Source organism: Xyrauchen texanus, chromosome 6 (assembly GCF_025860055.1).
Source record: "Xyrauchen texanus isolate HMW12.3.18 chromosome 6, RBS_HiC_50CHRs, whole genome shotgun sequence".
In the NCBI taxonomy this organism is placed as follows: Eukaryota; Metazoa; Chordata; class Actinopteri; order Cypriniformes; family Catostomidae; genus Xyrauchen; species Xyrauchen texanus.
The window spans coordinates 36,439,772-36,458,857 of record NC_068281.1 but is presented as its reverse complement, the minus strand read 5'-3'; the positions used below and the strand labels follow the sequence as shown (position 1 = coordinate 36,458,857).

The following is a 19,086-nucleotide window of genomic DNA, read 5'->3' as shown; positions in this document are numbered from 1 at the left end:
ATTTAAAGGGATAGTTCATCCAAAAATAAAAATTCTCTCATCAGTTACTCAGCCTCATGCCATCCCAGATGTGTATGACTTTCTTCTGCTGAACACAAATGAAGATTATTAGGATATCTCAGGATATCTGTAGGTGCACACAATGCAGGTGAATGGTGACCAGAAGTTTGTAGCTTCAAAAATCACACAAAGGAAACATAAAAGTAATCCAAAGACTCCAGTGTTTAAATATATATCTTCAGAAGCAATATATTAGGTGTGGGTGAGAAAATATATTTAAGTAATTTTTTCCTCTAAATCTCTTTATCTTTCACTTTCAGATGTGAGACTTTCAGGTGTTAAACTGAAAGTGGAGATTTAGAGTAAAAAAGGATTTAAATGTTGATCTGTTTCTCAGCCACACCTATTATATCCCTTCTGAAGATATTAATTTAACCACTGGAGTCTTAAAGATTACTTCTATGTTTCCTTTATGTGATTTTTGGAGCTACAAATGTCTGATCACCATTCACTTGCATAGTATGAGATATTCTAAAAATCCTGTGTGTGTGTGTTCTGCTGAAGAAAGTAAGTCATACACAATTATCATTTTGGGTGAACTATCCCTTTAAGCAGACTTTACCCTAATTCTCATTGTAATTGTATTGTATTTCTCATTGTAACTTATTCGGATGTTTTACTTTTACTGTTCCCATTGTTTTCAATTATTATTCTAAATTCTGTAACTATTTTTTTTATTATTATTTAAATAAAAATAAAAAGATGCTGTGGTACAATGTTTTTTTGTTTTTATTGCAAAAAATGTAATGCAGTACCAAGGGAATACTACTTTGACAGTTTAATTAATGTATCTTTTTTTTTTTTTTACGTTGCAGTAATGGGAATTTCATAACTATCATCTTTGTTCACATTGCGGTAATGAGAATTGGGGGTTAAAATGTTTGCAAATGTCATAAAATAATGTCACAATGTAAAAAAAAACAAAACAAAAGCTGTTAAATAGACTGCATTTTCAATATGCAAAATATAATTTCTTATTTGTTTCTTTTGATTTTGGAGTAAAATATGACCAAGTCTTTATGGATACATATACAGTACAATAAATTAAGGGTAGAACACAAAGGGTTCCTTTAAGTTTTACTAAATTGTCATGTCCAAAAAGCTGCCTTGCATGGATATGAGACTGAAGAAAAAGGTATACACAGGAGCCTCACTTTCACCATGGTGCAGTAGAGCCTCCAAAACAGACCTGATGACATTTGACCAACATCAGGTTCTGTTGCAAGATTCCACATTTCAAAGATGTCCCTAACATGTCCATGTGAAGTCATCATCTGGTTGTAGATACAACGGTGATAAGGAGCTTTTCCCTCCCCTGAGAAGAACAAATGATTCTTGGGAGAGATGCCCAACATTTTGGCACAGATACCAAGGAAGACGTCATCAATGTGAAGGGAAGCATTTAAGGTGAGAGAAGCCTGATAGATTTTTGTAGCCACACCTTTGGAGAGGACATACCCAGACCCAGGAGTGTAATCTGGGTAAGACATCCATGGGTACATATCTCGGGACACATAGTATTTGCTCTTTTTGTCTCTCTCCGGTGGGGATCCACTGTGCACCCTTCCTATCCAAAGGTCTTCGGCATTACTGCGGGCAATCCCTTGCAAATAATGAACTAAGTTGGGAATGTGGACAAAGACGTCATCGTCTGCAGACATGAGGAACTGTGCATGGCGGCAGAAGGTTTCTTTCCAGCCAAGCTGCAGAAGAAGCTTGAGAGTAAGATTGTGGAAAGAGTCTATAAAGTCCTGCTGGATGAGGTCATGATATATTTGGTCTTCAAAGAACAATTGCAGCTGAAGTGTTCTTCTCTGCTGCGGTTCAGGATGAAGGCCGACAGCAAACAACACCTTTACCGTAACACCCAGCGTCCTTTCAATGTACGCCTCATTTCCCCAAGTAGAACGAATCGCTTGCCTTCTCCCAAAGTTCTCAGTGGAGCTTTTCACAAATAGCAAGAGCAGAATGTCTCTTTTAACACATTTCCTTTGTTGGTTTATGATGTATCTATGATTGCTGAACTTGATAGCCTCTTTAGGACTGACTCTAAAGCTTGCATTAATGAACTTGAAGCTATTAGGAAAGTAGCGGTATGTGTAGGACTTGACATGGGTCACAATTTTATTGTCAAGCTGTTCCCAGTACATCATGATCATTGAGGTAGCCAAGCACATTAATATTATTTGTAGAACTTTGCATTTCCTGATTCTACGCATGTTTACAAACATCATGACTCCTCCGAACTTTGGCTCCAGATTAGATTCAACCGTTAATTTGAGAGTCCTGGCTGAGTCATGGCAGCCTTCAAAAAATCTGAGTTACAATATGAGACAAGAAAAACTGACTGAAACTTTGATAATTGTTCAGCTGCCATTGATGTTGAGGCCTTCATCATAACAAAAGACCAGCAGGAATCTCCCAGTGTGCTTGTGCAAAGCCTGAAAGAGAAATGTACAGACAAATTTAGTGGTTATGTAACACTCACATAATGTACACGCAAGGGTGACCATGATTTTGCCAATTAGGATGTGTTCCAGGATCTACAACTTTTTGTCCAACAATGCCCAAAGTCTTGGTTTTTCCACGTGCAGCTACATCTTGTGCACAGTCGAGCACTCTAGCCTTTCAAAGTAATCTCTTTAGACAGTGAGCCTGTATGGACATGTTCAGCGCATGAACTTTAGATACAATTTAGTACAGTTAACACAAGCCACATTTGCAGACGGCACACATAGATGGGGATTGTCCGGGTGTCTAGAAAAACTAAGCTACATGTGAACAGTCCGCACAAACTGTGCTGATGACGAAATATGTGTCAGAGAGAAAATTGCAGAGTTATGCAAGATAAAAAATATTGGTAACATCCCAAACCCAGACTTTAGTTTTTACGTCAGTGCTAGCGTATGTGTACAAGGCGAATTACTTAATTTTGCCATCAGCAGGGTACTCGAGCACTGTACACTTGCAGCTCGATTTTTCTAACCATGCATACTCTACGCATAATCTGCACATGCATCTGGAAATGTTTGCACTAATTAGTGAGCCCACAAGTTGGCAACACTCACAGTTGGGCCAATGCTTTCATAAAGTAGTGCATGAAAATGAAGCAAAGGAGACAAAGGTGAAGACAACTACAACAATTGGATGTACACATCAAGAGCGTGTGTGTGAGGAGTCCAGGAGATAAATGCATTTGTATAACTCGAGTCTGAAGGACTATAAATGCATCTTTATCAGTCTAAACTGAGGAGAATCAGTCCAGTATTGCATAGCAGTCATAGCACGCATGCGTAGGCCACCTGTATACGCACATGGTCAAATGTCACACTTTTATGGGCTAGAGCATTCAACTGTTTGCATATGTTAGCGCTCACATAAAAACCAAAGTATAATTTGGGCTTTAAAATATAGCCTAATCCTAACCCTAATCTACTATTGATCCAAGAGCACATCCTACTTCAGGGCCACCTCCAAAGTCAGTAGGTAAGCTTAGCCACCCTTGTATCTAACTTAGATATTTAGGAAGTGCCAATCAGATCTAGCTTTCTGTAAATGAAAAGAGCACCAGGGAAAAATGCAACATATTTTTAAAACTTAAAATGGCTACCAAAGTAAAAACAAATTGTTGCCACAAAGTAAGCAGCACATAATTCTCTAGAATGTCATTGCATATGTAACATTAAACCTGAAGTGTTTAACTTTTGAATGACTAGCACCACCGGACAGAATTGCAAAAATCAACGTTGTTTTCAGACAGCCTTCCGAATACGCACCGTCTGCTGTCGTTCATACTAAAAGATAGTCCCGCCACCTCCTTACGCCATTGGTTGAGTAAATATAGTTGTGTCAGACTGGATGCGTTCGTTTAAACCAAACAGAGGAGTTTTAATAGTGCCACAGGACACAGTTAACTGTTTCCTGAAATGTAATCTACAAATGGCTTACTTATACTTATTATATTTAGTAATTATTATATAATAGTTATTATATTCTATATTAAGATTAGATTAAGATTCAACTTTATTGTCATTGTGCAGAGTACAGGTACAGAGCCAATGAAATGCAGTTTTTTTCGCATATCCCAACTAAGCTGGGGTCAGAGCGCAGGGTCAGCCATGATTACCTGGAGCAGATAGGGTCAAGGGCCTTGCCCCCAACCTTTCAGTCAGTAACCCAGAGCCTTAACCACTGAGCCACTACTGGCTATATACTATATTGCATAATTACACACTTTAACTTTAAGATTTGTCTTCAATGGAATTACTGGAATAGCCAAACTCATTATTGCTTCTCCCATTATAACACTCACAGACATGCTACATTTGATAAGAATTTTTAAATCTATAAATGAATATTCAATTAAAAGTTGAATTAAAAATAAATCAAGTTTAGCTTGATAGAGAATAGAAAAATGCAACTTAAATTGCAATAATAAAAATAAACAAAACTATTGTGTTCCCAAAACATAGTAGTGTAACATTGTCCAACAAAGGCATTAACCTTCAGTTTTCAGTGGCATTCTAATGTGTTTTATTCAAAGTATATGGTCTGTCAAGCTTTACTGGTTATTTATTTTGTCTCATTTGGAAACCCCAAAGGCTTTGCATAGACCTTGTCTGTCCAACAGTCAGCCATCGTTTCATTAGCACTAGTAAATTACATCACAGCAATCTGACTGAAATAATACAGTAAACTGAAAAATCATTCTGACTGAAAACCCATTTACTATTTTTGTACAGTCCCATTAAGGAAGTTTAAGGTTGTACCAAACAAAGCATTACAATCTGGCCTGGAAATCTGACATGGAATAACACTTCTGGGCTTTGCCAGTCTTTGCTAACAGCACAGTTGGCACAGCCTTAAGTAAAGTGGCCACAGATTTGAACAATCTAGGTTTGCAGCTGTGATGTAAGAAATGTGGAGTGTTTGTCATGATGTAAATAGCATGTACAACAAAACAAACCATAAAAGAAAAACAATTCTCTTTGCTATGCCGAAAGGAATCAATCCATCCTCGCATCCAAGGAACAGCGATGCAAATGTTATGCAATGTGAATGCAAATATTAGAAGACAACACACCTGAGAGTATTTGTAGCATTGGGTTTTTCGTATAGAGACCTAATGAAATCGCTGACAACAGTGGAAAGCATTAAACGCATTAAAGCATAAAGCAGACTTGGCAGAATACATAGAAAACAGAGCCATATAACAGCACTGAACGTCCACACAATCACTTAGTAAAACCAAAATATCTGTATACTGTAAATACAAAATCTTCTTTAGCAACTTCTTTTAATCACAATGGCAGTCAGTAGTTTAACTGTTACAAGACTACTTAAACAGTGGACTGTCAGAGCCTTTTAATTTGCTTTTTAGAACTTCCCTTGATTGTATTGGATTTCAAATCAATGTTCAATTGGTCTTGCCAAATTTATAGCTAAAGTGATACAAAAAATATTAAATAAGAGAGAAAAAGAAAACTTTCCTTCCAAGTCTTGACGTGGCGTTTCCCTTTGGATAAATCTTCAAATGTTTAAATTTCCATGAAATTGTCATTATTATACTTTGCAGAAGTCCCTGGCTCAAATTATTTTTTGATTTTGAACTTACAACATTTCACAATTCTGAGGCTTAAGCCAGCAGCACATCTATATCCTACACAGGTATAAAATATTAACTTTCGTAATATAAAAAGGTTACATTGTAACTGCAACAGTTTGTCAAATTATACAAAACTTCTTGAAAGGAACCTTTATGAACATACGAACCATATTAAAAATTACTATAATATGAGCATGAGGACTGCTTCAACATAAGCTTCACTGTCATCAGAATTATACATAAAGTAGTAGCAACACAGTAATAATCTGCAGTAATAGACTAATTCTGTATAATAATATTGTACTTAAGCCACAGGGACTGGAAATGTTCCAAGGAGTTCAAACTAAAAAAGGAATGAAATTCCTTTTTAATTGTTCTGGAGTGAAACCTTTATTTTTAAATGTTGTTAACCTGTTAATAACTGATTAATTCCCTTATGATAATTTACAGATCTTTGAGATAAGGGACAAAACATGTCCAACAAACAAAAGTCCTTTTAATGTTAAAAAACAATAAATTCATCATATTAAATATACTGAAAATGTTCAATCTAATTTAGATATGTATATTAGGGGCATTTATTACATGTATATTAAAGTCATTCCTTTAGATTTTGTATTTTTTTTACATTTTGTTTAATGCATGCTCGATACATGTAAATTAACCTGTCCTCAGCAAGACTACACAATGTTAAACTACCAAATAAAGCATTAAAAAATGCAACAAATTCACAAATATAAATATCAAATGAAAGATAGTGATCTGTAAGATATGCAAGATATACTTCACATAAAATTTTTCATAAACCAAAAACTGCCTTTCAAAGGTATGTCTTCACTTTGTGTCAACAGATTTTTTTATATTCCTGAATAAATCAGACAATGTCATGGTCACTTAGAGGTGGGCATACTGTGAATTTATCGAGGATACCATTGAAACAATTACAGGAAAACTCATCATCTGCAAAGAGCATAAAAAACACTTTTAACAGGTGCAGTGACACTTAGTATTTTCCCGAAGATTAATAGCATACGTTTTTATTTAAAGGAGCAATGTGTAACATTGACATCAAGCATTTAAAATGGGTACTGCAGTTCAAATTCAAAATATTGGAGAGAGTTGTCTCCCCCGCCCCCTCCTCCCCAGACTTGAAGCTCACATGGGTTGTTAGGTTGATGACATGCAACAGGAACGAGCAAACTGACAATGGCAAATTGTCAAGTCATTTTTATTTGTATAGCACCTTTCACAACACACATCGTTTCAAAGCAGCTTTACAGACAATCATGCTTTAGGACATTATAGATATTACAGTTTAATTTTCTGTTAGAGTCATCATTGTGTAGTGTGATATGATTGTGTTTAAAAATAAGTAATTCATTAATAATTGTATTTATAACCCCAGTGAGCAAGCTGAAGGCGACTGTGGCAAGGAACACAAAACTCCATAAGATGTTGGTTAATGGAGAGCCATACACTGTAAGTTGATCAGCTAATGTGTATGTTTACAATCTCTTTATTGTTTGCAAATTATAAACCAGCTCATGCGGAGTTTTTATAACACGTCAATGTTAGCTAGATGTATTACTGGCTTCCACGGCTGCAGCGCGATGTGTTTGCCCAATAACTTGTTTCAAATCTGGAAACCTGGGGTGTCCTATTGGGAAATGGGCAGTGGGCGGGATCACACAGGCCAAAACACAAACAGAAATTCCGGCTCAGGACGGACATTTCAAAGTTGAATATTGCGGTAGCATTGTTTTAAGAGAATCCAGTATTTCAACTTAGCATGTTTCCCAAATCTCTGATAACATATTAAACATCGTTTTATGCTTTAGTATAGTAAATATTTTACATATTGCACCATTAAATGCATTAATATTTTACATTTTAACAGCGAAGTAAATATACAGCGAAAATTAAGGTGAGTGACTCAAGCGCTGATGGCGCTGAAAGGTCCCGCCCCTTTTTAAAACGAAAAATATGATTTGTTAAAAAATATCCAATCGCTTGTAAAAACGAACGAACTGTCCATTCTGCCCGTGCCTTCAGTTCATCGCTCCCGACTCTCGCTGCTCTGTGCGCGGTAGAGATAATCTCTGTACACTAATAATAAAATAATTATAATAATAACCACAATTCACTAAACGGTGAGAGAGAGAGAGAGAGAGAGAGAGAGAGAGAGAGAGAGAGATCAGTGGCACGGACCCATTGTTCGTTAATTTTTTAAGTGTTGGGTTATAAAATAACTAATTTGTTGGGGTTTATATATTTATTTATTGGGCCAAAATGATGCTTTAACCATCCTAGTATTATTGGTACTATTATTATTGTTTACAATATTATTATTATTGCTGTGTAAATCAATTATAATGCACAAGTTACAAATATCTTGAAAATGCTTTATTCCCATTAAATTAAAAGTTGTTAAAAATTGTTAATTTGTTAAATTTTCATTAATTCATTAAATGGTTGCAACTGTGTTATCAATTTACTTCCTTTTTATCATTACGTTAAGTTTGAGGGAACACCTGGCAGAGAATACATTGCAAATTAAGTTACTTGCAATCATGTTTCAATTCAAAAGAACCAAAAGTTGCCGATCACTGGTGTAATAAATATCTTGTTGAGTCCATTTTGTGTATTATACAATTTATTGCCTTGCAGATATAACTTTATAGATAAAAAGTTTCATATTTCCGCTTTTAAGTATTTTAATATTACACTATAAAAATGACAATATACTTTTCTGTCAGTTGATGAAAAACGGCCGTGTCTGCAACACCGGATAGTGAGTCTTAAAGCAGAGGCGTCGGCCAAATATGAAATATTATGTATGATTTCCAAAAAAAGTGTCTGGACGAACACAAAAAGTGAGGGGGAGCATGCCAATTAATAATTTTTACTCCACAGTTTAAAATAAGCTGGCTTTATAGCAAGTGTTGGTGTCGGTTGCCAAGTGAGCAGCAATACAGCTCGGAAGGGGAAATTATTTAATTAATCAGCTATTATTGTATGTTGATAAAGAAAACGAAAAGCGTTCAAATATAACGAAATAGTATTAACGTACCTCTGTATCTTCTGTTGGCAGTGGCACTGGTCGACCGTTGAAATTTAAAATGTCCTCGCGAGACCGGTTATTATAGAAACCACCCAATCAATACACGTTAGGAATAATAACCCAACAGATGGACCCAATATGTTGAACCCAGCTATTGGGTAAAATAAATAACCCAACGTTTTTTGGAGTATAGAGGCACCTTCAGGCTGACGGAAACCCTACAGTTGAAAACTGAAGGAAAATGTATCGAATGTATTTTATCAATGAACTCCTTTATAGAACACCATTATTAGACTTTAAAAGACTTTACACTCTTGTTGGATGGATAAACTCTGACGTAGTTGACACAAATGACATATAGGCGGTGGGCCGAGTCCGTCTATCTTGTTTAGTTTTTGATTTGATAGTTACCCAGCAGCTGTCTGGCTCATTTTTTTTATTTGTCTGTATGAATAATTCACAAAAAGATTACCGATTGTTTCCAACGCCAATTGTTGCACATTAAAGTATAAAAATAGACTTAATTTCGCTAGCTGATCACAAACGTTGGCCGGAGTGAGATCCAATCAACGCTTGTGTTGTTACCTTGTTGAATTGATTTGGCCAGACACGTTATTCGTTGAACCGGCGTCGCGTGACTCGCGTCAGTCTGAAGCCAAATGAGTGTACAACCCAACCTGGAGAGACCGGTGTGTCTCGGCAAGACAACGTCAAGGTAAGATTTGTTTTACAATGATTATACACCCCTATATCTTAATGCTTTTCATATAAGTTGTATTTAAGACTGCTATACTGTCGAATATATGCGTTGTCGTTGATGAGAACAGTAGCCACGAAAGAATGTTGGTAGTGGAGCAGTAAAGCTAGGTCTAACGTTATGTCGCTTAGGCTAATCCAAATCATTCGGTACATACACAATGAACTAAGCAAAGAGTATTCAAATACGGGATAATTACGGGTAAATATTTAAACGGGAAGACAGTAGGAAATAATTTGACAGGTATGTCCAGGTTGGATTGGTTTATAGCAAGCTACCTAGGCTACAAGTAAGCTAGACTAATTATCAGCTAAAAAGAGTGCAAAGCAAAACAAACATACAACTTTATAGTGGTAGTCATGGAGTTATATAAGCCATTTATGGTTGATTGTCACAGTTTATACAATGAGGCAGTGGTTCAGCTATATCTGTCAGTGGTTGGGCTTCACCTACATAACAGAACAGGTATAAGATGGAATATGGTGGAAAAATATTTTATTTAAAGATGGCTGTTTTTGAGCTATTTAACAAAATTATTTGTGGTCAGAATTGCAGTAGTCTTGTCAAGCTCGTTTAAGATGGTTAGCATCTTAATACAAATGTCAAGATGAAAAATGTGATTTAAAATTATCTAGTAATGTGTGCTTTCTGTGTTTATTTATCTGAATATAATTCAGTTGTTTATCTAACACACAGACACGGACAGGACAACATCATATATTTCCACACCCAAATGACTACAGAGGTGATCGTTGACAATCATCACATCAACAGCACCATGAATGGAGCAGGTCAAGATCACGGAGTTGCTTAGTATCCACATCACAGATGACCCATCTTGATCTATCGACACCACCAACAGAACCTGGCCAAGAAAGTCCAAAAACCTCTGCACTTCCTCCCACAGTTGAGGAAGGCTCATCTCCCACAAATCCATCCTCTTAACATTCTATAGGGGAATCATAGAGAGCATCTTCCTTCCACCCCCACCCTCCAATAACCTAAGGGCAGCTGATTGACTCTTGCACAAATACACTGGTAGTTTACACTATGATGCTGCTACATTGGTTTATTTTTTTTATTTTTAAATTTGCTATGAACATTTGACCCCACTTACACACATATTGCACTGCCTTTTGCTACTTGTCATGTCATCCGCTTGCACTGAAATACTATATTAATTAGGGATGAGTCACGATTTTCGAATATTCGATTAGTTGATTTTATTATAGAATATTGAATAGGATGTGTGGGATGATTGTCTTTAAAAAATCCCCATGTTTTAGTTGTGGTTATAAGTTGCAATCCTAAATTCACATAATATTTTTATACATTTTATTAATATATTCTTAATATTTGTTGTTTTTGTTTCTATGTTTGAGCTTACATATCTCAATATTAATAACAGTCTGGTTAATTTTGAGTCTTGAAATGTAAACCCTCAAGGGTTGGCTTTCTAAATATATGTTGGTTATGTGTATATTCAGAATGACTTCTGAGCAGCAACCTTTTTATTTTGTCATGAATGCATCACTTGCCAAAATTGGGGCTGACTAGTAAGGGGTTAAATGTATATAAATGAAACGTTTTATATAAAAATTATACATTTGATACAAACCTTCACTGTTGTTAGCTGCATTGTCTACGTGCTCTTCTTATGTGTTCTTTGTTGGTGAAGAGCATGTAGCATTCTCTGTGAAATCCAACATTAACCGGCACATCTTGGACGTCTGCGGAATTTAAGTTAAATGCCAATACGGCTTTTTCAGCTACTGTACTCTCTGTGGTTTGCAGGTTCACCCATAAATTTGTACATTGAACAATCTTTGCCCAACTTGTCTGGGAAAGGGGGGTTACAGGGCTTTTTACATTTGAGGCTAAATGGATAAAACACCTAATTTTTACCTCAGTATTACTGAACTACAGAACTAAATTTACATTTTTAATGATTTACAGCAAAATTGTAATTTCAAGAACGCAGCTTCCTGGTCATCTGTGTTCATTATTTACATTGGTTGTCAAGGAAACGGGAGGTTTTCTAACGTTATGATTAGTACTCCTGCTTATTTGCCGGTTTAAAAAGGTAAGAGTTTGTAAGGACATTTTGCGTCAAATGTGCAAACAACAAAGTTGGAAACAATGTCTGTAGTACTTATACGATTTTATTACATGACCTCAGCAAAAAAAGACTTACACAGCTGTGAGGTAAGTATTCAATTCAAAATTTCGAGGTCCGGCCCACCGCCTAATAGATGTAAGTTATGAAGTGTGGAAGTGTCAGATGGTTATATATATATATATATATATATATATATATATATATATATATATATATATAGGCTATATGTAAAGAAAGAAGTGTGCAAAACAATGCACTATACAAACTTCCCTTGCTTATTAACCCACTATTCCTACACTGCAACAAGTACTGGGAAAGGTAAACATGTAGAGATATGAATCTTTATCAACATATTTAAGTATCTTCAACATACTGTACATGAACATTCTCAACATGTTTTACGGCATAAAATGCTGAAATGCATACACTGCATATGCAAATAACAAAACCGGAGAAAATTTTCTTTCACATTTGCATTCCTCTATATTACATATTACACATCAGGAAAGCCTCTGTCAAGTAAGTCTAAGGAATTGCATTATCCAACGCCAGGCAAAACGGCCTCAGACGAAACGGCTTCAGGCAAAATGAATCTCAGAATGAGAAGAGAGTTGGTCGCTAGGCAGAGTTGATGGCTAAACTGGCTGAGTTTGGTTGCTAGCTTGATAAACTAGCTGAGCTATCTCTAACTTTATAAATGAATAACTAGCTAGCTAACATAATTGGTGTAAGTTTAAACTGACGTTTGAAACTCATTAAGTTTACTTGTAACAACAACTCAAAACAAGCCAAACTATTCCTTTTTAGTCGCTAGGTAATTAGCACACAGCAGCCATAGTTACTGCCAACTGTTTATGTAGAGTTCTATAGCTAGTTAATTAAATTATTAATTTAATATCCAAAAGATTGATTCAATGTTATCATAATCAAAGACAGTACACCAGAACACAAAAATTTTGTTTATTTTCTCGTCAATTCCATAGACTTGACAGAGGTTTTCCTGAGACTTGATGCTTTTTCATCTTATGTCTGAAACCTGTCTCTGACGGTTGAGGATGTTGTTAATAAAGTCTTACCTCCCTCAAACATATCTCTCCTTTAGGCTTTCCTGTCCCTGCCTCGTCCAAATAATTTTCTTAAGTTCATCTACAGGAGCAAATAATGTTTGAGTCAAATTAAGACCATCGGTATTATTTAGAAACTTACTTTAGTTTCATCATGTTTTCATGGCCTACCTCAATTCTGACTTGTGTGCCGGCCGACACATGGGTGCACCAGCTGTGCGCGAAGTTCTCACGTAATTTAGGACGTAAAGTTCACACTAAGAGTTTAGTACTAGTTAGTTTGTAACCAAGTTGGTGCTTAATTTGGTTGCACCACCTGTTCTTAAGGCAAGACTTAACTAGTAGGTCGTAAGCTATCCGTAAAATAATGTGTAGTCGCATCATCTGAAGTTTTCCTGTAGGCCTATTGATCCAATAAACAGCCTTCAAATTTGTACACAGGAGTGTTAAACATCCGTGAATTTAAGTTTTATCTCGCTACGGTTGATGTTCAAACCTTGTCTGCTCGTGCAACTGTCAGCAGTAATAAATGATCCCCATTAAAATATGATACGTAATAAAAGACTTGATAAATAGTATGCCCTGTGTAAATAACAATAGGCCTATGAACTGTATCTAAAATACATAAGGGGTGATAAATCAATACTAATACAACAGGCTGGAAAAATAGACATTTATTCATTTTAATATCTTTTCGTATATGTTGATACTTGACACCGGACGACGCATCCTGAAAACTGCACCGTTTGAAAGGTTTCACGCTGAAGAGCCGCTTAAAAGTAAGTTTTTTTCCTCTCTTTTAAATGTAAACGAGTGTAAAAGCAAACATCATCATAAATGTCGAAATGATTGATGCCTAGGCCTATCACACAAAATGTGCACATTGGATGCCATTAAATGAGTCTGCTTTTTTATTCCAACATTAATCCTGGTCGGAGGCGTCCGTAAATGTTTAGTTTATATGTCGGGTAACGTTCTACCTAACGTTCTAAGTTTAATGGTGCAACAACGCTCAAATATTTAGTGAAGACTACTAGGCTAAGCTGTAACGTATAGCTGGTGCAACCTGCCCCTGGACTTGTGTGTGTGGATGTGCATAGCAAGCGAACAGGCGCGCGCCGCACGGACATGTATTACTGTGGGCATGCATCAGATTTGTGTTTTCGGTTAAACTGCGCTGCTTTTACAGGCGTTGATTGTGTGGGTTAATGCTTTGCATTTAGATAGATCCATTTTTTATTATCAATCTAAATGAATGCACTGACAAATAAAGTAAACTGTTAAAACCCAAATTTGAGATTTTACTGAGGCACAGTAAAATCGGTCTAGTGACGCCCGTGCTTAAGACCTTTTAGACAACTATATATAATTAGCCTACTTACTACACGATTAATCCAGATGCAAGGAAAATTATTTTGAATATTGCGGTGAAAAGTACTTTTCTCGGTTGTTTCCAAGTCTTCACTGTTGTTAGATATGATGCATTAATACAGATTTGATTCTGCTGAGTTTTGACCGAGAAGCAGATCTGAAATTACAACAAATAATTAAAACAATAATAATAAAAAATGTTTAAAATGTAATTCGAACCGCATAAAATGACATTTTTTTCTGTTTAATGTTCATTTCTTTCTTTCTTTCTTTCTTTCTTTCTTTTTTCACGGCGACGCGTCATAGTCTAGAATGTAGGCTGAATTGTGGTCTCAGTGGGAACAGTTTTATCATTCAATGGTGAAAACTTGAAAAGAAACATAAGAAAGGTCTTACCCGCTCACAGCGTCAATTCAGAAGAGCACATTATCTTGCAGTCCCGGACCAAGTGCTTAAACAGGGACTTCCCTCTCAACTTCAGGTTTGGACAACACCGCCCTTATTTGCTCGTTCACAAACCGTTCCCTATGGAAGTTGTCAAAAAGTTATGCAGTAACTAAAACTATGGGGTGGATGTGTTTGAGTAGCTGAGGACACTCCAGCATGTCTGTTTAATCTTCAGTTTTGAAAGAGGCGGTGTGTGTGTGTGTGTGTGTGTGTGTTGATATTTAAAGTTCTTATATTTTTATCAGTCTGTTGATATACAGTGATCAGCCACAACATTAAAACCACCTGCCTAATATTGTGTAGGTCCCCAAAACAGCACCAACCCGCATCTCAGAAAAGCATTATGAGATGATGCTCTGCTCACCACAATTGTACAGAGCGGTTATTTGAGTAACCATCAGTCTGTCAATTCTAACCAGTCTGGCCATTCTCTGTTGACCTCTCTTATCAACAACTCATTTATGAAGACAGAACTGCCGCTCACTGGATTAAATCTAGAGACTGTTTTGTGTAAAATCCCAGGAAATCAGCAGTTACAGAAATACTCAAACCAGCCAGTCTGGCACCAACAATCATCCATGCAAATTGTGTGGCAGCAGTGCAGTGCATAATATCACGCAGATACGGCTCAGGAGCTTTAGTTAATGTTCACGTCAACCATCAGAATGGGGAAGAAATGTGATCTCAGTGATTTGGAACGTGGCAGATGGGCCAGTTTGAGTATTTCTGTAACTGCTGATCCAAAACGAACCGCAGCATTAATGTTCCAAGGTGCTCAGCGGAAACCAATAAATAACCAACAGTGGGCAGTGGGCAGAAAGAAACGGATCTGTTACTACTGTGGGTTACCTGAACACCTGGCACGCGAATGCCGCAACAAGAAAAACAGGAATAATGGCCAGAGAGGACCACAAACTGAGCAAAACAATAATGCCCAATCAGGTCCATTACAGCGGAAAGGCCCGAACTACCCAAACGAGTGGCAGCAGCAATAGGGCTGCCTACAGAATGACCCTAATAACTATGTGCTGCCTGTAACAACCTTTTCACAAGAAAAAAAATGCCATTTATAGTATTGAAAATCAATCACAAACCATATACATTCTTGGTTTTTACAGGGGCTAAAAAAAGTACTTCAACAGCACATTGTTATGAGGGGCCGGTGACAGGGCGCACCTTAAACTCTGTAGGAATTACGGGCGTCCCCGTAAAGATTAACTCTTTGCAATTATTGTTCCCATCAGTTTATTCACAATTCACAGCAGTGTGTTTCCCAGCGGAACACACACAAGTACCAGCCCAGCCTGTCCCTGTGCCAGAAACTGTGAACCCAGATTTATGGATAGCAAACAAAGATAAAGCAGGTATGATTTATAATATGATACCTTACAAAGCAAAGCTCAGTAGTACCGCACCAATATACTGCAAGAAATACCTTCTGTCAGCTGAAAAGTAGGAAGGAATTTGTCCAATTATACAGCAGTGCCTCAAGCAAGGTATTCTAATACCCATACATTCACCATATAACACACCAATCAACCCGGTGAAATCAACGGCAAATGGAGACTGACACAAGATCTCCGCAAAATTCCTGTAGTACCAGATGTATGCACTATATTGAACTCCATTCCATCAGAACATACCTATTTCACTGTGATTGACCTTTGCTCTGCCTTTTTTAGTGTTCCTGTTTCCTCAGTGACTCAGCCACTGTTCACATTCACGTACGGAGGTCAACAATTAACATGGACACGACCCCCACAGGGGTTCCGAGACTCACCTGCCATTTTCTCCGCTGTCGTGCACACAACCCTTAAAGATACATGCCTGCCACCAAACACCTGCCTCCTACAGTATGCTGACGACATACTCGTTTCCAGAACAACACATGAAATGTGTCAAGCCGCCTCAATCATCATATGCAACATTCTGGCTCAAGCAGCTTTCAAGGCATCTAAAGAGAAACTACAATGGGTGAAGCTTAAGGTGAACTACTTAGGCCATGAACTCCAGAAAGGTACTGTGCAACTGTCAACAGATAGAATGAAAATGATCTCAACCTTTCAACACCCAAAGACTAAAACACAAATGCAAAGTTTCCTAGGTCTCGTAAACTACTGTAGAGCCTGGGTTCCGAACTGCTACCTCTATGACAAGATCCTCAGAGAAGCTATTATCTCAGGGACGGATGACATCAGTTGGACCACTGAGATTACAACAGCTTTCTAACACCTCAAAGGATGCCTCAGCAGTCCACCTGCCTTAGGACTGCCCAAATATATAGAACCATTCCATCTATACGTGCATGAGGTGGCAGGTACGGTAGCAGCGATCCTTGCACAGTCCCATGGTGGTACGTATAGGGCTGTTGCTCTAAAACTTTAGATGCAGTTGCAAGAGGCCTCCCTGCATGTCTGGTACAGGACGCAGAGCGAATTGTTCTCCCACATCCATTGGTAGTACACACTTCACACTAGGTGGGTGCTATCATGCATAACATTACAACTCTGAAAACGTCAGAGAGAAGAGAGTTGAGGGGGTCTGACATGAGTGTGTGTGTGAGTTAATACAGTGTTTCTCAACTGTTTTATTCGGACTGGGTCGCGGACAGCAGGGAAAGAGCAATGCCACGGTTCTCCCATTGAAGATATTTCGGCGGCCGCCCAAGTGATCGACTAGTTAGGACTGCCGAGGCAGATTTAATGATAATCTCACAAACAGCTAAAGCAGACATGGGCAATTTACAGCCCACGGGCTGGATCAGGCCCTCCATATGGTTTAATGTAGAATTATTTCATTGGATATTTCAGTTAACTTGCATTGGGACATAACGCGTCTCCACAAGCGTTTAACATGCTCATGGTTGCCAGATATGGTGCAAATTGTAAATATTCGTATAATGTAATACTTATTTTGTGCAATCTGGCAACCATGCATGGGAATGCGCTATTTCTATCTGGCTTTCCCCTTTGAAAAAACTTAGTGATCTGTAGTGCAATATTCTGCTCAAGGAAAAGTGTTATACGGCCATTCTGTGCTACTAATTTTGCAGGTAAACCTTCTCAGTAATTAAATTAAATATAAAAGTAGACATCGGCATCATTGACATGCGAGCAAAAGCAAGCCAGAGACAAATATGTAAATGTATTTATTATTTGTGCAATTTAAAAATGTTGAAGTCCCTTTGCGCCTGTATGTTAATCTAACTCTTGCAGTATTCATTTATCATAGTCATGCAGTCTGTGTTATTCAGTTTTGTGCTGAAAGTCAAACATTGACATCAACAACAAAAATAATGTCACTTGCACTGGAAAACCATGAACAAAACTATGCAACATAAAAGGAAATGCAACCCAAGATAAATTAAATACAGGTTATGTTTAATCTATGGCAGGTCGCCACTTGATGTCCAATGTAAAATCTGTCCTGAAGCAAAACCAGTTGAGAACCACTGAGATAAAGGTACAGACATGGCCTCACTGTCACGCACCTGTAGTATATGTTTACGGTTAATAATCATATGACATTAATTTCAAAGCTCACACAGCTGATTTTATTTTTCATTTAGTAGTTAATTTAATATAAACTAACATGCTTTAGTTATATAACATGTTATAGTTACATGCAATTATTTATCATGTTTATAATTTATATTTATTTTCAAAAGGAGACTTTTTTTTACACATACTTCAATAAAATAAATGGTTTCAAGTTTAAATTATTATAAAGTGTTTGCTCAAAAATAAATAAATAAAATAACCCTTCTGTTTTCACTGATAATAGTAATTGTGTAATAATACCGTATACCGTGAAACCGTGATATTTTCGGAGATGGTTATCATACTGTGAAAATCGCATACCGTTGCAACCCTAGTCCTGTTCAAAACCGAATGACTCGGTCTATTGATGTGGCTACTCAGTTACAGAATTACCAAATCGGATAATTGAAGCTTATTCGTTACCCTACAAATCCGCAGAGCTTTTTGCTCTCATTAGAGCATGTCAGTTAGCAAAAGGTAAACCCATCAATATCTAAACTGACTCAAAATATGCTTACGGTTTTGTGCACGATTTTGCTAAACTATGGGAAGAAAGAGATTTCAAAACAGCCGAAGGGAAACCAATCTCCCACCATAATCTGGTTTCAGAACTATTGGCAGCAGCACAGCTGCCTAACAAATTGGCTGTCATAAAAGTAGCAGGTCGAGCGCCAGAAGAGGCATGAGGAAACAGTCTAGCCGACGAAATAAATAGCAAATGGGCTGCAAAGGAAGTTGTAGTAAGCCCACTCGGTGAAACAAACACAGACATGCACATGCTGACTATTTGTCTGTCTTACCACTAATATAGACATCAAGATAATGCAAGCAAACTCAACTGAGAACGATCTGAAACACTGGACCTCAAGTGAGGCAAAACCTGATCAGGCAGGGTTAATTAGAGATAAACAGGGCCAGCTGGCCTTGCCAAAAACTGCTATAGTGATTCTAACTCGTCACTATCATGGAATAGAGAAGGTGAACAATCAATCAATCAATCAATCAATCCAACAAACCTACTGTATAGCTAACGTACGCAAAACCATAAATCTTATTAGAGGCA

General features: G+C 37.2%; 1 protein-coding gene across 2 annotated transcripts; it reads right to left on the bottom strand.

Annotated features, from left to right (window-relative positions):
- Positions 1–463: 463 nt before the first annotated feature.
- Positions 464–14,553, bottom strand: LOC127645506 (lactosylceramide 1,3-N-acetyl-beta-D-glucosaminyltransferase B-like). Of its 2 annotated transcripts, none has more exons than XM_052129148.1 (2): positions 14,434–14,553; positions 464–2,501 (listed from the first exon to the last, which is right to left on the bottom strand). In XM_052129148.1, exon 2 carries the CDS (start codon positions 2,292–2,294, stop codon positions 1,149–1,151), a length of 1,146 nt encoding a protein of 381 aa, XP_051985108.1. In that variant the 5' UTR covers positions 2,295–2,501; positions 14,434–14,553; the 3' UTR covers positions 464–1,148. The 2 variants fall into 2 exon arrangements, with proteins under 2 accessions (XP_051985108.1, XP_051985109.1); XM_052129149.1 differs by lacking the exon at positions 14,434–14,553 and adding an exon at positions 8,736–8,795.
- Between the last annotated feature and the right edge of the window lie 4,533 nt (positions 14,554–19,086).